The sequence below is a fragment of the Capra hircus genome, chromosome 8, assembly GCF_001704415.2.
Source record: "Capra hircus breed San Clemente chromosome 8, ASM170441v1, whole genome shotgun sequence".
In the NCBI taxonomy this organism is placed as follows: Eukaryota; Metazoa; Chordata; class Mammalia; order Artiodactyla; family Bovidae; genus Capra; species Capra hircus.
This window is the reverse complement of record NC_030815.1, coordinates 188,209-207,810: the sequence shown is the minus strand read 5'-3', so window position 1 is coordinate 207,810 and position 19,602 is coordinate 188,209. Positions and strand designations below refer to the sequence as shown.

At 42.4% G+C, this 19,602-nt stretch overlaps 1 protein-coding gene across 1 annotated transcript in view; it reads right to left on the bottom strand.

The window, feature by feature from the left end:
* The window catches only part of MFSD14B (major facilitator superfamily domain containing 14B), a 118,643-nt gene extending 105,580 nt beyond the window's left edge, over window positions 1–13,063 (bottom strand). The window contains exon 1 of the mRNA XM_005683502.3: window positions 12,593–13,063. Within this exon, the coding sequence (XP_005683559.2) occupies window positions 12,593–12,691 (99 nt within the window). The 5' untranslated portion in view covers window positions 12,692–13,063. The remainder of the gene's footprint in view (window positions 1–12,592) is intronic.

Genomic DNA, 19,602 nt, shown 5'->3' with positions numbered 1-19,602 from the left:
AATGTGATATTACTTTGTGTTTATTAGGATGCCTAAGACTGAAAAACAAAAATTAAAACCAGAAAATAACAAGTGCTTACAAAGATATAGAGAAATTGGAACCCTGGTGCATTGTTAGTCAGAACATAATATGCTATGGCCATTGTGAAAAACAGTATGGGGTTTCTAAGAAAACTTAAAATAGATCCAGTGTGGAGGAGCTCGAAGGCTTTGAGTAAATACTGAAAATGTATTTGCTCCACTCATGACGAAGGTTGGAAGCTGGGAAGAGCATAACAAAGGGTTATGAGCGTTTACCGAGTGCCCAAGGCTGGGAACGGATAACGAAGGGTTACATGCCCGGCCTTGAGGCATTTGAAGGCTTTTTTTTTTGACCACCTGTTTTTGAGAGCAAGGACTGTTGTTTTATGATAAGACTCTCTCTAGAGTTTCGCCAAAGGTATGTTATAGCTTGGGCGGTGGGAACTGTATTTTATGCTTAAATGTTTTAATGTTTATCTAGAATGGCTACGTGCAGGTCAGCCTTATGCTCTATTCCCTAAAAATTATAAAACTACACAATTGGATAATAAACTCTGTCAGTCCACTAGAGGCTGTCCCTGAGTGTCCTTTTCAGACTGCGGTTCTCCAAGCCTTACTATAGATCCAGTAATTCTACTTTCTATATGCAAAAGAACTGAATGCAGTGTCTCAAAGAGGTATTCACATCTACATTCATAGTAGCATTATTCTCAACAGCCGAAAGGTAGAAGCCACCCAAGTGTCCACTGGTATATTAATGTATGAACAAAATATGCTATATGAATGTAATGGAATATTTTTCAGCAACAAAGACCGGAAATTCTGACATGTTACAACATGGATAAACCTTGAAGAAACTATGCTAAGTGAAATAAGCCAGTCATAAAAGGACAGATGCTGTATGATTGTATTTATACTAGGTACCTAAAGTAGTCAGCTTCATAAAGACAGAAAGTAGACAGTGGTTGCCAGGGGCTGGGAGGACAGGGAGATGGGGAGTTAACAGTTTAATGGGTACTGACTGAGTTCAGTTGGGATAATGAAAAGTTCTGGAGATGGACAACAGTAATGGTTGCACAACAATTCTAATGTACTCAAATGCCACTGAAGCATAATGGCCAACACGATCGTTTTTATGTTATGTATATATATACAGTATGAATTTTTTTAAAAAAGTAATTCGAAATAGATCACAGACTCCAAAATTAGGTCCCTTAGTTTCATGATAAGCTTGTATACACAACACTATCATCACCATCCATGCAAGAGAAAGTTATGGTGGACTCCATTAAAATTAAAAATTTGTGTTTAACAAAGAGTTAAACTTTTATGCATATATAATAGCAAGTAAATATAAAGAAAAGCCAACCTGAGATGAAGAATACAATGCATGAAATGAAAAATCCACTAGAAGGAATCAACAATAGACTGAATGGTACAGAGGAATGGATCAGCAAGCTGAAAGAGTAGCAGAAAAAACTAAAGCACAACTGAAAGAAGGAAGAAGAACAAAAAGAAAGGAGCACAATGTAAAAGACCTTTAGGACAACATCAAGCATACTATAATACAAGTATTACAGGGGCCCAAAAGGAGAAAAGAAAGACTTACTTGAAGACACAATAGCTGAACATTTCCTAGACTGGGAAAAGGAAATAGACATCCCACACAGTCCAGGAATCATGGACATCTGAAACATGGTCAACCCAAAGAGGACCGCACCAAGATAATTAGTAATTAAAATGGCAAAAATAAAGAGAGAATACCGAAAGCTACAAATTAAGCACAAGTGAACTACCATAAAGCTATCAGCTGACGTCTCAGCCTCATCTATGCAGATGAGAAGGGAGTGGCACAATACTTAAAATGATGAAAGGAAAAAGACCCACAAAGAATTTCATTCAGAATTGATGGCAAGATCAAAAGTTTTACAGACAAGCAAAAGCTTGTTCAGCACCACCAAATCAACTTTACAAGAGTATTAAAAGGGACTTCTCTAAGCGAAAAAACAAAGGCCACAACTAGAAACAAGAAAATGTAAAAGGAAAAATCTCATCTGTAAAGATAAACACAGAGCAGCTAATAAATAAGCCATGTATAAAGCCAGTAGGGATAATTAGCAAAATTAGCTAGCAATAATTAGCAAAATCATCTATCTACGATAAGCAGATAAGGAATCTAGGAAACAAAAAGATGTAAAATAGAATGTCAAAAACAGTGAGTGTAGGGTAGCAGGAGTAAAAATGCAGGGTTATTAAGATGCGTTTAAACTTGAGATCAGCAAATTAAATACAGAGAAAAAGAGTTAGTCACTCAGTCGTTCCAACTCTACAACTCCATGGACTGTAGCCTGCCAGGCTCCTCTGACCATGGGATTCTCCAGGCAAGAAGACTTAAGTGGGTGGTCATTCCCTTCTACAAGGGATCTTCCTACAGTGTTGCAGGTCAGTTTTACTTCAAAAACAAAGAAACAAACTCATAGAAAAAGAGATCCGATCTGTGGTTACCAGAGATTGGGGGGAGGGATTGCACGAGGAGGTCAAAAGGTATGAATTTCCAGTTATAAGTACTAGGAATATAACATACAATGATACACATAATGAACACCACTGTATGTTACATATGAAAATTAAGATAGTAAGTCCTATCTTATAGCAAGTCCGATAAGAGTCGGACACAACTGAGCGACTTACACTTCACTTTCATACACATAAGGTATGAGTGTGACAAGTGACACAGAAGAACTATTAAAAATTATAAAGCACAGCTGAGAAATTAAAGACATAAAATAAATGGAGAGTACCTTGTTTATGGATCTATACTTTTTCAACTCTTCCTAAACTGATTTTCTGGATCGCCACAATCCCATTGAAAATATCAGCTGACTTTTTTGTGGAAACTGACAAGCTGATTTTATAATTCTAAAATGCAAAGGACTCAGAATAGCAGCCATGAAATTAAAAGGCACTTGCTCCTTGGAAGAAAAGCTATGACAAATCTCGACAGCATATTAAAAAGCAGAGACATCACTTTGTTGACATAAGGCCATATAGTCAAAGCTACGGTTTTTCCAGTAGTCATGTATGAATGTGAGAGTTGGACCATCAAGAAGGCCGAGCCCCAAAGAATTTGAACTGTGGTGCTGTAGTCAATCCTAAAGGAAATCAACCCTGAATATTCACTGGAAGGACTGATGCTGAAGCTCCAATACTTTGACTACCTGATTCAAAGAGCCTGATCATTAGAAAAGACCTTGATGCTGGGAAATATTGAGGGCAGGGGGACAAGGAGACAACAGAGGATGAGACAGTTAGATGGCATCATCAACTCAATGGACATGAGTCTGAGCAAACTCTGGGAGAGAGTGAAGGACAGACAAGCCCGGCATGCTGCAGTCCATGGGGTCGCAAAGAGTTGGACATGACGAGAGAATAGCCAAAATCATTTTAAAGAGAAAAACAAGGATGTAGGACAAACTCGACTTGTTTCAAATATTATTATGAATCTCCAGTAATAGAGACTGAATGGTATTGATGTAAAGATAAACAGATCAATGAAACAAAATAGAGAATCCAGAACAGACGGACACACATATGGGAAAACTGAATTTTGACAACAGTACAAAGGCAATTCAATGAATAAGTTTTCTCAACAGATAATTCATTGCCATATACAAAAAAAGAACTCCCATCCATACTTTGCACCATATAAAAATTAACTCAAAATGGGTCATAAAACTAACTGTAAAATCTAAAAAGATTCTAAAAATATAAAAGGAAATAATTGTGATATTGAGTTAGGATTTCTCAGATATGAAAACAAAAACAATCTTTAAAAGAACGTACTGATAAAATTAAAACTTCATCAAAATTAAAACTTCTGCTCACAATATTTGCAAATGTATATCTGATAAAAGACTTGTAGCCCAAATAAATAAAAATAAAAACATTATATCTCTATTATAAGATAATAGCACAAAACAACAAATAAAAAGGCATAAGAGGTGAACAGACACCTCACCAAGAAGATATACGATGGCAAGTAAGCTTCTGGAAAGATGCTGAACAAAATTAGCCATAGAAAGATGCAAAATAAAAGCACAGTAAGACACCACTACACATCTAACAGAAGGGCAAAAATTGACTGACCAAGGGCACAGGTCTGGTGGCAATAGAAAACTTTAAATTAACATTTTAAAATAGTTTGGCAGTTCCTTAAAATATAAAACAATACACCTATCATATGTGCTAGCCATTCTACTCCTAAGTATGACATTTACTTAAAAGAAAATAAGGTATAGTTCATACAAAGATTGGTTGATGACTGCTCATTACAGAAGGCAATGGCACCCCACTCCAGTACTCCTGCCTGGAATATCCCATGGATGGAGAAGCCTGGAAGGCTGCAGTCCATGGGGTCGCTGAGGGTCGGGCACGACTGAGCGACTTCACTTTCACTTTTCACTTTCACGATTGGAGAAGGAAATGGCACCCCACTCCAGTGTTCTTGCCTGGAGAATCCCAGGGACGGGGGAGCCTAGTGGGCTGCCGTCTATGGGATCGCACAGAGTCAGACACGACTGAAGTGACTTAGCAGCAGCAGCAGCCCAAAACTGGTGATAAATGACATTTTCACCAAGGGATAAATGAAAAATCAAACTGTGATATATCCATACAATTGAACACTTTGTTGTTGTTGTTCAGTCATGCAGTCATGTTCAACTCTTTGTGAGCCCATGGACTGCAGCACGCCAGGCTGCCCTGTCCTTCACCATCTCCCAGAGCTTGCTCAAACTCATGTCCATTGATTCAGTGATGCCATCCAACCATCTCATCCTATATCGCCCCTTTCTCATCCTGCCCACAATCTTTCCCAGCATCAGGGTCTTTTCTAATGAGTCAGCTCTTTGCATCAGGTGGCCAAAGTACTGGAGCTTCAGCATGTTTAGGACTGACTGATTTCATCTCCTTTCAGTTCAAAGGACTCTCAAGAGTCTTCCCCAACGCCACAGATCTAAAGCATCAATTCTTCGGTGTTCAGCCTTCTTTATGGTCAGACTCTCATATTCATATATGACAGTGGAAAAATATATATACTCCTGTTAAGCAGAGACAGTTGTACACTTTTATCATCACTACTGAATGTTTTCCCCAATAGTGTAGTTCATATAATACAGAAATATAGGACTAAGACAAGAAATTATTGCCATTTGAAAAACTTGTGACTATCCAGAAGGCATCAGAGAATTAATGTATTTTAAAGGTAAAAATTACCAATGTCAGCAATAAAAAAAAAAAAAAAGACTAAAGATCCAATAGTAATTTAAAAGAGCCTAAGAGGCTGTTAGGCACAGCTTTATGCCAATTAATCTGAAATTTTAGACGAAATGGACAAGTTCCTAGCAAAATACAACTTACTAAAACTAACTGAAAAAAATAAAAAATCAAACAGAAAATCTGAATTGTTCTAAAACTACGTTAGTCCAAAAAAGTGAAGAACTACCAAGTTCTATAACTGTATTTTGAATATTACACAAACTCTTCAGAGAATAAAACAGAACTCTCCAATTTGTTTTATAAAGTCAACCAAAACATCATATAACAGCAACAAGTTAATTTCACTGATAGTCATAACTGCTGGTTTAAACTTGACTGAGAAAAGGAAAGATACAAGCATCTGAATGCAGAGTTCCAAAGAATAGCAAGGAGAGATAAGAAAGCCTTCCTCAGCAATCAATGCAAAGAATTAGAGGAAAATAACAGAATGGGAAAGACTCGAGATCTCTTCAAGAAAATTAGAGACACCAAGGGAACATTTCATGCAAAGATGGGCACAATAAAGGACAGAAATGGTAGAGACCTAACAGAAACAGAAGATATTAAGAAGAGGTGGCAAGAATATACAGAAGAATATACTGTATGAAAAAGATCTTCATGACCAGATAATCACGATGGTGTGATCACTCACCTAGAGCCAGACATCCTGGAATGTGAAGTCAAGTGGGCCTTAGAAAGAATCACTATGAACAAAGCTAATGGAGGTGATGGAATTTCAGTTAAGCTATTTCAAATTCTGAAAGATGATGCTGTAGAAGTGCTGCACTCAATATGCCAGCAAATTTGGAAAACTCAGCAGTGGCCACAGGACTGGAAAAGGTCAGTTTTCATTCCAATCCCAAAGAAAGGCAATGCCAAAGAATGCTCAAACTACCACACAATTGCACTCATCTCACACGCTAGTAAAGTAATGCTCAAAATTCTCCAAGCCAGGATTCAGCAATACATGAACTGTGAACATCCTGATGTTCAAGCTGGTTTTAGAAAAGGCAGAGGAACCAGAGATCAAATTGCCAACATCTGCTGGATCATGGAAAAAGCAAGAGAGTTCCAGAAAAACATCTATTTCTGCTTTATTACTATGCCAAAGCCTTTGACTGTGTGGATTACGAGAAACTGTGGAAAATTCTGAGAGAGACAGGAACACCAGACCACCTGACCTGCCTCTTAAGAAACCTATATGGAGGTCTGGAAGCAACAGTTAGATCTGGACATAGAACAGACTGGTTCCAAAAAGGAAAAGGAGTACGTCAAGGCTGTATATTGTCACCCTGCTTATTGAACTTCTATGCAGAGTACATCATGAGAAATGCTGGGCTGTAAGAAGCACAAGCTACAATCAAGACTGCCGGGAGAAGTATCAATAACCTCAGATATGCAGATGACACCACCCTTATGGCAGAAAGTGAAGAGGAACTAAAAAGCCTCTTGATGAAAGTGAAAAGAGGAGAGTGAAAAAGTTGGCTTAAAGCTCAACATTCAGAAAAGTAAGATCATGGCATCTGGTCCCATCACTTCATGGGAAATAGATGGGGAAACAGTGGAAACAGTGTCAGACTTTATTTTTTTGGGCTCCAAAATCACTGCAGATGTTGACTGCAGCCATGAAATTAAAAGATGCTTACTCCTCGGAAGGAAAGTTATGACCAACCTAGATAGCATATTCAAAAGCAGAGACATTATTTTTGCCAACAAAGGTCCGTCTAGCGAAGGCTATGGTTTTTCCTGTGATCATGTATGGATGTGAGAGTTGGACTGTGAAGAAAGCTGAGCGCCAAAGAATTGATGCTTTTGAACGGTGGTGTTGGAGAAGACTCTTGAGAGTCCCTTGGACTGCAAGGAGATCCAACCAGTCCATTCTGACGGAGATCAGCCCTGGGATTTCTTTGGAAGGAATGATGCTAAAGCTGAAACTCCAGTACTTTGGCCACCTCATGCGAAGAGCTGACTCACTGGAAAAGACTCTGATGCTGGGAGGGACTGGGGGCAGGAGGAGAAGGGGACGACAGAGGATGAGATGGCTCGATGGCATCTCTGACTCGATGGACACGAGTCTGAGTGAACTCCGGGAGTTGGTGATGGACAGGGAGGCCTGGCGTGCTGCGATTCATGGGGTTGCAGAGTCGGACACGACTGAGCGACTGAACTGATTTACTTCTCTAATACACTGTCATGTCCGACTCTGTGTGACCCCAGAGACGGCACCCCACCAGGCTCCCCCGTCCCTGGGATTCTCCAGGCAAGAACACTGGAGTGGGGTGCCATTTCCTTCTCCAATGCATGAAAGTGAAAAGTGAAAGTGAAGTCGCTCAGTCGTGTCTGTTTGCGACCCCATGGACTGCAGCCTACCAGGCTCCCCCGTCCATGGGATTTCCCAGGCAAGAGTAGTCGAGTGGGGTGCCATTGCCTTCTCCGAATACATTTACTGATGATTGCCTAAATATTTAGATTAAAAGATACACAGCTGTAGTCCCTATCTTCAAAGACTTAATCTGTTAAGACAAACAGAGCAAAAGGATGCTTAGATACCCAAAGAAGCAAATTCTGAAAAACCCTGCCTTCATCAGGCCCAAGAACAATAAAACAACAACTCTAAGTCTGTGTTCTGATAAAGACTGGGCTTAATAACAGAAAGCTGTCTAGACATCTGCATAATTCTAAACATGAAACATAAATGTCTCTGCTATGAAAGCATGATGCAGTTACTCATAAATTGCAATAGATCAACTACCCATGAATGCTTTTAATCTTTTTTCTGCTCTCATTTATTTAACAGTTTGGTTGCACCACTGTCCCAGTACTGTTTTATTACTGAAATGACATACCGATTCCTAATAGTGTTAAGAACCAAAAGCTAATTTTAAGATAAATTTCCCCTAAAATGTCCCTAGGACCTCTTTCACTTTTGTTTTTGTTTTGTGTTTGTCTATACCACTCAGCTTGTGGGATACAGGATCCTAGTTCCCTGATTAAGGATCAAACCAGTGCTGCCCTACAGTGGGAGTGAGGAATCTTAACCACTGGACCACCAGGGAAGTCCTCTCTTTAATTTTTTACAAACAAAACATATCTAGTGATTTCAGCCTTTGTCTGTCTGTTTTGGTAGCAAACTGCTGTTTGGTATCACTTCCATTTTGCCCATATGACATTCTTGTTCCTGTAAATCAAAATCAGTCTTTACAAGGGCCCTCTCTGAAACAGTCTGAGGAAAAGCAACTAAACAGACATCAAATGCAACCAGAATGGCACTGATCCTGAGAAGCCATCCACCAGGGATCTTAACTGGTATCCTAGTACTGGCTTTTTTTTTTTTTTTAAGTTTCTGAAGTCACTCAGTCATGTCCGACTCTTTGCAGCCCCATGGATTGTAGCCTACAGTGCTCCTCCACCCATGAGATTTTCCAGGCAAGAGTACTGGAGTGGGCTGCCATTTCCTTCTAATTGCTTTATAATATTGTGCTGGTACATCAACATCAATCAGCCACAGGCATACATGTGTTCCCTCCCTCCCATCTCCCAGCCCTCTAAGTTGTCACAGAGCACTGGGTTGAGCTCCCTGTGTCATATAGCGAATTCCCACTGGCTGTCTATTTAACACATGGTGAGGTACGTGTTTCTGAAAGGTTGTTGTTCAATCATGACACCGGGATTCTTGGCCCCCGGAGAAGAATTCAATCCCGGACCAGAGATGAGGCTTGATCACTCAGAGCTTTTGTGTAATAAAGTTTTATTAAAGTATAAAGGAGATAGAGAAAGCTTCTGACATAGGCATCAGAAGGGGGCAGAAAGAGTACCCCCCTGCTAGTCTGCAGCTGGATGTTATACAGTCACCAGCGGGCTGTTAATGGAAGAAAGGAATGTCTCAAAACTCAGAATGGCACCAGGCCCCTCCCCCATAAGATGCATTTTGGGATAATCTTGGCACCAAATGGTTTATCTTGGGCCATAAAAGGATTAACTTGAATCTTGAAGAAGGGCAGAGCACCATACAAATAGTTTCATTTACACAGATTAGAGGAACAATATCAGGGTATAACATACTGGTTTATCAAGTAGGTTCTGAGCCCAAAAGGTGGAACCAACTAAAAGACAGTTTGGGGTAAATGCATAGTACACTAGCATAGCTTAAGATAAACATTTCCACAAGAAAAAGGCATTGGTTAACTTCAAGTGAAACCAGGTGTCATTATGGCAACACAGAATTTTAAGAGAAACCTCCTTTTAAATTTGTATAGAGAAGGAGAAAATATCGCTAGTTTGTTTCCTCCTGCCGCTTAAGAGAGACAAAAATGTCTGACAGTTGCAGGCTATTTCCTCCATTTGGAGACCCCTGGCCTTCCTGCCTGTTACCCTCTCATTTCCAGGCCACTCTCTCAATTCATCCCACCCTCGCCTTCCCCCACTGTGTTCACCAGTCTGTTCTCTATGTCTGCATCTCCACTGCTGCTCTGCAAACAGGTTCATCAGTACCATCTTTCTAGATTCCATACACATGTAATAATATACAATATTTCTTTCTCTTTCTGACTTCACTCTGCACAATAGGCTCTAGGTTCATTCACCTCATTAGGACTGACTCAAATGTGTTTTTATAGCTGAGTAATATTCCACCATGCATAAATATAATATCTATATCCATTCATCTGTCAGTGGACATAAAGTTTGCTTCTATGTAGTTCATGAACACTGTGAAATACCTAGTATGCAAAATTCAGTTGTATTTCCTTTGCAGGAAATCTTTAATTCTCATTAGATGCTCAAAGGTAAATGACTCCAAAAGGGATTTCCCTTTACCTGGAAACAGGAAATATGCTTTCAATGATAATGCAAATAATTCTGACACAATGTTTCAAGGTGTTACATACACATACAACTAGGGAGAGACAGAGCAAAGAAAGGACACTAAAACAAGAACTTATTTGCTACAGACACCTCCCTTTTCTAGAATGCAATGATCTCTTAGAATAAATACGTGATTCCCTTCTATTATTCAGGTCAATACATCTCTTGCCAAACAAGACAGAAAACGGTTCAACCAAATCCCTGGACATGGGCAGTCTTGCTTGTGATTATTAGTAGCATCTAAAAACCTGAAACGATGAATACACTATTATAGAATCAAGGTATAAGGAAATTCCAACACATCAAAATGAATCAGTTCTTGTTGTTTAGTTGCTAAACAACTGGGGGCGTGGGGGTGGGGTGGAGGCAAAGAACGTAGCACCTGTTAGCAACCTAGAAAGAAACTACAAGCAGGAAAGACTTATGATGTGGGGGTACTGGCATATGACATGAGCATATTCAAGGCATTCACTTCTTTCCCAGGCCACACACATTACAAAACGTGCCACTGGCTGAACTCTGTCACCTGCCCATTCTACTGATCTCACTAAACAGAGCAAGCACCAAAACTCATTGTCAGGATTCACTGCAATTGATCAACACTGACTAGCTGCACCCTCAGAGACAAGGAAAGACTGGACAGGAATCTATTTATTCCTAATTAGCAGCAAGACTCCTATCAGTTTCACTGAATACACATCTCTCAAAAGTTTCTGCTCTAAGCACATAAACTTAGCAATTTTAATTTTTAGGTTGGGCTCTAGTTACTGTATAGATTAGTACATGGGAGAGAACTGAACGCTTTATATCAGTCAGGGATGACTTATACATTCTGACCAATCATTTATGTTCAAAATATTGAGAAAGGTTGTATAATTTGCCCTAAGTTATATAGGTAATAAAAGGTGGAAAGGGAAATTCCAAGCATGTTCATCTAATCATTATGCTACAATGTGTCAAGTTGTCAGGTTATTTTTTTATACAATAAGCCAAGGAAAGCCAATGAAAATATTTAAGGACAGCAGTAATGATCATATTTACATTCTTGATTCCACTAATCAATAAGGTGGAGAACAACCTGATGGTAAAGCAACAGTATCAAAGTCAAAATCTAGCTCAAAAATGCTGAGGAACTGAACCACAGGAATGCAGAAAGGATTAAAAAAAAAAAAAAACCTAAAATCTTTACCTGGTAAACGTAAATAGACTTATTAATGTATGAGATGAAAAGATGGAAAAGGATGAAGGAGGCTACCTCCAAGCTTAGTACCTTGGCCAATGGTCAGTAATTATGCTCTATTGATTCAAAGACAGGAGGAGGAGCTGGCAATTTGGTCTCCTCTAAGCGGCAGGAAGACAAGTCTACTTTTTATGTAATTAAAAACAAAACGAGAAAAACCCAATTCTACAGAATTTCCCTCCTACCGAAAAACCTTCCCACTTTCCAGAAATCTTATCTTTGAAATGAGGAACCCTTAAGGGTTGTTTTTCCAAAAATAAAAAGTCATTTGGGCAGGAAGGGGGTCTTCAACATTATTTAGCACTCTTTTAAAAGCAAATTAAATTCGAAGCCGATTGCATACAATTTAATTTTCCTAAAGTTTCTATTTTTCTTTGGAAGTCTCGCTGGCATTAGTTTGTATTCATTGTACCATTTCTATGTCTCCTGTCTAACATAAACTCCAAAAAATATTTTAAAAAATGACACTCTATGCTTAGAGTTCCACCGTCAGACATCTAAACGCCACGAACATAGCCTGTCTGCCAACCCAGGCCAATAAAACCAGTGCTTCAGAAGTCATCTGAATCTCACGTGAAACTGTTAAAGAGATTGGCCTGAATAAACTCCTCAGCCGAGCCCTGGGATCGGCAGCTCCCTCTGAAATCCTGCTCACCAAACGCTGCAGCGACAGCCTAGAGAACCAAGAAGGAACAGGAAGGACCTGCCCAGCATCCACTCAACCTTCCGGGTCCAGGATCCAGGGCCCAAGGCAGGTTCTGAATGCTCTCCGCACATCTTCTAAGTTGGCTCAAGCCAGAAATGCACCATGAAAGCAGTACCGGCTGTCACGTGTATGGAGAACTCTGAAAAAATCAAATTACTTATATTCACAATCCCACATCGGGCGTCTTCTGAAACAACCAAGTCGCCTAATTTTTAATCTAGCGGTGAGCAACGCTAGAGCACTGATGAAGTCGGCTGGCTGAGTCGGAAAAGTTTTCCGAGAGCCAGAGCCCCTGCGCCGAGCTGACGGTCAATGCCTCACCCCCAAGGGGAACCAGATCCCAGTCCCGCAATGGGTGGCCCTGGACTCCGGCCGCGAACACGGCCCGACCTCCCCTGACTCCGGGTTTCCGGCTGGGCGATGCGGCCGGCCTCCAAGCCCACGCTCACCAAGTTGCCGCCCGCGGCCCGGGAGCCCGCGCGCTTCTCTGGCATGGCTCCTGCCTCCGCCTCCGACGCTGCTTTCTCCTCCGGAGGTTCCGCGTTCATGCTGCGGTCATGCCTCCGCCGGCTCCGGGCGCCCCTGGATTACAGCTTAGCTGCAAAAGCGGTGGCGGGGCCCGCGCTCTCATGGGCTCTGGGGCCCAAAACGGCCGTAGGTCAAGCGGCAGGCCAGCAGCAAGGCCGTGGGTTGTGAGGGATGCGGAGGCAGCAAGAGCGCGACTGCAACCACACCGCCGAACCGAACACAACTCAGGTAGCTGACCACCTCTTCCTCGGCCGGCCCGCCCCGCCCCCGCTTCTCCCACAAGCTGCCGCGGGGAAGGAGGCCTCCGCCCGGATCTCAGCTCCCGCCAGAAGCTGGTGGCCAGCACCTGAAGCCTCAGCGGCGCCCGCCCACCTCAGGCCCCTCCTCCACGCTTCCGGGGCCTCCTTGGCTTCCGGATTCCGCATCGCGCCGGAAATGCGTCATCACCTAGGGCCTCCAATCGTATTTTCTTTTTCCTGAGCTGGTGTGGGCAAGTGAGAGTGTCGGTGTATATTGTTAGTGACTGTACTTTTGGCCTTGGTTTGGAAGCCAAACCGCCGAACTATTTTTTTCTGATGCCACCAACAGTTATATGGATGGGCATGTTCTCAGTTCAGTTCAGTAGCCAAGTTGTGTCCGACTCTTTGCGACCCCTATGGACAGCACAGCATCATCTTTCAGAATTTGAAACAGCTCAACTGGAATGCCATCACCTCCACTAGCTTTGTTCGTAGTGACGCTTTCTAAGGCCCACTTGACTTCATATTCCAGGATGTCTGGCTCTAGATGAGTGATCACACCATCGTGATTATCTGGGTCGTGAAGATCTTTTTTTGTACGGTTCTTCTGTGTATTCTTGCCACCTCTTCTTAATATCTTCTGCTTCTGTTAGGTCCATACCATTTCTGTCCTTTATCGAGCCCATCTTTGCATGAAATGTTCCCTTGGTATCTCTAATTTTCTTGAAGAGATCTCTAGTCTTTCTCACTCTTTTGTTTTCCTCTATTTCTTTGCATTGATCGCTGAAGAAGGCTTTCTTATCTCTTCTTGCTATTCTTTGGAACTCTGCATTCAGATGCTTATATCTTTCCTTTCCTCCTTTGCTTTTCACCTCTCTTCACAGCTATTTGTAAGGCCTCCCCAGACAGCCATTTTGCTTTTTTTCATTTCTTTTCCATGGGGATGGTCTTCATCCCTGTCTTTTGTACAATGTCATGAACCTCATTCCATAGTTCATCAGGCACTCTATCTATCGGATCTAGGCCCTTAAATCTATTTCTCACTTCCACTGTATAATCATAAGGGATTTGATTTAAGTCATGTCTGAATGGTCTAGCGGTTTTCCCTGCTTTCTTCAATTTAAGTCTGAATTTGGTAATAAGGAGTTCATGATCTGAGCACAGTCAGCTCCTGGTCTTGTTTTTGTTGACTGTATAGAGCTTCTCCATCTTTGGCTGCAAAGAATATAATCAGTCTGATTTCAGTGTTGACCACATGGTGATGTCCATGTGTAGAGTCTTCTCTTGTGTTGTTGGAAGAGAGTGTTTGCTGTAACCAGTGCATTTTCTTGGCAAAACTCGAGTAGTCTTTGCCCTGCTTCATTCCGCATTCCAAGGCCAAATTTGTGTGTTACTTCAGGTGTTTCTTGACTTCCTACTTTTGCATTCCAGTCCCCTATAATGAAAAGGACATCTTTTTTGGGTGTTAGTTCTAAAAGATCTTGTAGGTCTTCATAAAACCATTCAACTTCAGTTTCTTCAGCGTTACTGGTTGGTGCATAGACTTAGATAACTGTGATATTGACTGGTTTGCCTTGGAGACGAACAGAGCTCATTCTGTCATTTCTGAGATTGCATCCAAGTACTGCATTCTGGACTCTTTTGTTGACCATGATGGCTACTCCATTTCTTCTGAGGGATTCCTGCCCACAGTAGTAGATGTAGTGGTCATCTGAGTTAAATTCACCCATTCCAGTCCATTTTAGTTCACTGATTCCTAGAATGTTGACGTGCACCCTTGCCATCTCTTGTTTGACCACTTCCAATTTGCCTTGATTCACGGACCTGACATTCCAGGTTCCTATGCAATATTGCTCTTTACAGCATCGGATCTTGCTTCTATCACCAGTCACATCCACAACTGGATATTGTTGTTGCTTTGGCTCCATCCCTTCATTCTTTCTGAAGTTATTTCTCCACTGATCTCCAGTAGCATATTGGGCACGTACTTACCTGGGGAGTTCCTCTTTTGGTATCCTATCATTTTGCCTTTTCATACTGTTCATGTGGTACTCAAGGCAAGAATACTGAAGCGGCTTGCCATTCCCTTCTCCAGTGGACCACATTCTGTCAGGCCTCTCCACCATGACCCGCCTGTCTTGGCTTGCCCCGCGGGCATGGCTTGGTTTCATTGAGTTAGACAAGGCTGTGGTCCTAGTGTGATTAGATTGAGTAGTTTTCTGTGAGTATGGTTTCAGTGTGTCTGCCCTCTGATGGCCTCTTGCAACACTTACCATCTTACTTGGGTTTCTCTTACCTTGGCCGTGGGGTATCTCTTCACGGCTGCTCCAGCAAAGCACAGCCGCTCTTCCTTACCTTGGACGATGGGTATCTCCTTATCATCACCGTTCCTGAGCTTCAACGTGGGATAGCTCCTCTAAGCCCTAGCCACCACTCCTCGGGTGGCTCCTCCCAGCTACCGCCCCAGCCTCGGGCACCGGGTGGCTCCTCAAGGTCACTGCCCCGGCCTCAGGCGCGAAGTGGCTTCTCCTGGCCACCCCAATCTCGGACATGGGGTAGCTCCTCTCGGCCACCGCCCCTGACCTCAGACGCAGGGTGTCTCCTTCCGGCCACTGCGCCTGACTGCAGACACAGAGTAGCTCCTCCCAGCCGCTGCCACTGACCTCGGATACAGGGTAGCTCCACTTGGTTGCTGCCCCTGACCTCGGATGCAGGGTAGCTCCTCTCGGCCATTCCTGCGCTGTCGCAGCCTGGCACTCTAGGCCGCTGCCCCTGACCTCGGACTTGAGGTAGCTCCTCTCGCCTGCTGCACTCAATATGCCAGCAAGTTTGGCAACTTAGCAGTGGCCACAGGACTGGAAAAGGTCAGTTTTCATTCCAATTCCAAAGAAAGGCAATGCAAAAGAATGCTCAAACTTCTGCACAATTGCACTAATCTCATATGCTAGTAAAGTAATGCTCAAAATTCTCCAAGCCAGACTTCAGCAATACGTGAACCATGAACTCCCTGATGTTTAAGCTGGTTTTAGAAAAGGCAGAGGAACCAGAGATCAAATTGCCAACATCCGCTGGATCATGGAAAAAACAAGAGAATTCCAGAAAAACATCTATTTCTGCCTTATTGACTATGCCAAAGCCTTTGACTGTGTGGATCACAATAAACTGTGGAAAATTCTGGAAGAGATGGGAATACCAGACCACCTGACCTGCCTCTTGAGAAGCCTGTATGCAGGTCAGGAAGCAACAGTTAGAACTGGACATGGAACAACAGACTGGTTCCAAATAGGAAAAGGAATACGTCAAGGCTGTATATTGTCATCCTGCTTATTTAACTTCAATGCAGAGTACATCATGAGAAACGCTGGACTGTAAGAAACACAAGCTGGAATCCAGATTGCCAGGAGAAATATCAATAACCTCAGATATGCAGATGACACCACCCTTATGACAGAAAGTGAAGAGGAACTAAAAAGCCTCTTGATGAAAGTGAAAGAGGAGAGTGAAAAAGTTGGCTTAAAGCTCAACATTCAGAAAACAAAGATCATGGCATCTGGTCCCATCACTTCATGGGAAATAGATGGGGAAACAGTAGAAACAGTGTCAGACTTTATATTTTTGGGCTCCAAAATCACTGCAGATGTTGACTGCAGCCATGAAATTAAAAGACGCTTACTCCTTGGAAGGAAAGTTATGACCAAGCTAGATAGCATATTCAAAAGCAGAGACATTACTTTGCTGACTAAGGTCCGTCTAGTCAAGGCTATGGTTTTTCCTGTGATCATGTATGGATGTGAGAGTTGGACTGTGAAGAAGGCTGAGCGCCGAAGAATTGATGCGTTTGAACTGTGGTGTTGGAGAAGACTCTTGAGAGTCCCTTGGACTGCAAGGAGATCAGCCCTGGGATTTCTTTGGAAGGAATGATGCTAAAGCTGAAGCTCCAGTACTTCGGACACCTCATGCGAAGAGTTGACTCATTGGAAAAGACTCTGATCCTGGGAGGGATTGGGGGCAGGAGGAGAAGGGGACAACCGAGGATGAGATGGCTGGATGGCATCACGGACTCGATGGACATGAGTCTGAGTGAATTCCAGGAGATGGTGATGGACAGGGAGGCCTGGTGTGCTGCAATTCATGGGATCACAAAGAGTCGGACACGACTGAGCAACTGAACTGAACTGATGGACAGCACAGCCAGGCTTCCCTGACCATCACCAATTCCTAGAGCTTGCTCAAACTCATGTCCATACAGTCGGTGATGCTATCCAACCATCTCATCCTCTTTCAAACTTTCCCATCATAAGGGTCTTTTCCAATGAGTCAGTTCTTCCCATCAGGTGGCCAAAGTATTGGAGGTTCAGCATCAGTCCTTCCAATGAATATTTAGGACTGATTTCCCTTCAGATTCGCTGATTTGATCGTTCTAATATGGAAATATCTCCCAATTCTGAAATCCTGAAATGGGAACTATAACTATCATATTTTGTTCCTATTCAGAATCTGAAGCAGACAAGAGCTTACCTGGGCTGTGGGATTACTGAGAGGACATACAGGTCCCTGTTTCAGCCCAGAGCTACTTGATGGTACCAACACGTTGAATATGAACTGATTACTTTGCTGGCCAAAAAATTGGCTTTCTTTGCCCAATGAAGCTGAATAAAAAGTACAGAGATAGAGTTTGGAGGAAATAGAAAAATGGCTTTAATGCTCAGCCAGTGGAGAGGGGAACACAGTAGGCTCATGCCTTAAGAACTGTGCCCTCACTTCATGAACGCTATGCTACTGCTAAGTCGCTTCAGTCATGTCCAACTGTGTGAGACCCCATAGACGGCAGCCCACGAGGCTCCCCCATCTCTGGGATTCTCCAGGCAAGAGCACTGGAGTGGGTTGTCATTTCCTTCTCCAGTGCATGAAAGTGAAAGTGAAGTCTCTCAGTCGTGTCAGACTCTTAGCGACCTCATGGACTGCAGCCTACCAGGCTCCTCCGTCCATGGGATTTTCCAGGCAAGAGTACTGGAGTGGGGTGCCATTGCCTTCTCCAACATGATCTTCCAAGATCAGGGCTTGCAGTCAGGAGTCAGTGATGAGGAACAAAAGTGTAAGGAGCTTGTTTTCTTCCCCTTGCTTGGTTTCAAAATCAGTCATAGGCTGGTGTCAGTAACCCAGTAATCAAGTTTGACAATTTGTGGCACTGTGACCTTGTTTCTGATATGTAAGAAAGAAGAGCTACAAGGGGCAGAGTTTGCTATAAAGATGAGCACCAGATACAGTTTGTGGTGCAAAATGCAGCTCCTGCAGAGTTAGGGAGCAGAAAAGCAAACTTCCTTATGGGCACGCAGAGTTAGGATCAGTTAAACTAAGAACGGTGAGAATGTTCAGGCCTGCTCACTGTTCTCTTTATCTTCATTATTTTCAGGAGAGGAAACAAAAAACTTATTTCATCTTTTTTTTCCCCACTGAAACAATTACTCAAAGGCTCAGATCCTCTTTGGATAAAATGCTGATGTACAGAGACCAGGTAACACTAATGGTTGTGATTCCATAGATGCTATTGTTATGATTACTGGCTGGAAAGGACCTTGTGAGATAATACATTCTACTTTGCAGATGCCAACCCAAGTTTCAAAAGCAAAGTGGCTTGGCTAGTTAAAGAGCTAATGTAACAGACAAAATCTCCTCAAATTTGGGATACAAATATAGTCAGAATATTTTTTATTAGATGTTTGAGTAGTGAAATGAAAATATCTCCTGAATATCAGTAAACAACAAATGTCACAGCCATCAGCGATTTCTGGCCTCCAAATGTGAATGAGGGCTCCCCAAACTGTGATCCAGTGGATGCTGACACCCCCTCCCCCATGGTGATTGCTGAGGAGCTGGGGGAATGCAAGAAACAGGGTGAACAAGGAAACAGGATTGACCCCAGATAGCTGAGGTGCACATGAAAGGAATGAATTCTGTGAGACCAGAGGCTTGCCTCCTCCAATACATAGAATGCTACATTCCTTAACTTGATACCTGATCTTTGATGTTCAGACTGCCTGCTTCCTTTGTTGCAAACTTGTATACAGCCTGACTTTCCCTCCTGCCTGATTTGAGCAGTTTTCTCAGAGTTACTGAGGTGCTATCTCCCAGTTTCGGAGTCCTAAACATTTCCACCAATTAAAATAACACTCTACTTTCACGTTGTGAAAATATTTTTTAGTCTCCAGCATTTGATGCCTCCTTGAACGAAGACAAACACTTTGACTCTGAAGAACTTATGTCTTTCTCCTTATTACTGAGCCACCAGGGAAGCCAAGTCAATGGATACACTATAGCAAATCAAACAAAAATCTTTAGGATTGTAGAAAACCTACTTGAAACACTAACAATATAAGATGTAAATCAATAGTAAAAAGATTTTTGTTTGATTTGCTATAGTGGATCCATTAACTTGACTTCCCCGGTGGCTCAGTAGTAAAGAATCTGCCTGAAATGCAGGAGACTTGCAGGAGACATGGGTTCAATCTCTGGTCAGGAAGATCCCCTGGAGATGGAAATGGCAACCCACTCCAGTATTCTTGCCTGGGAAATCCATGGATGAAGGAGCCTGGTGGGCTACAGTCCATAGGGTCACAAAGAGTCAACAGAACAACAACAACAACAGCAAAACATTGACTGAGGTCTCTTTTATTGAAGAAGAAAAGTTAAAA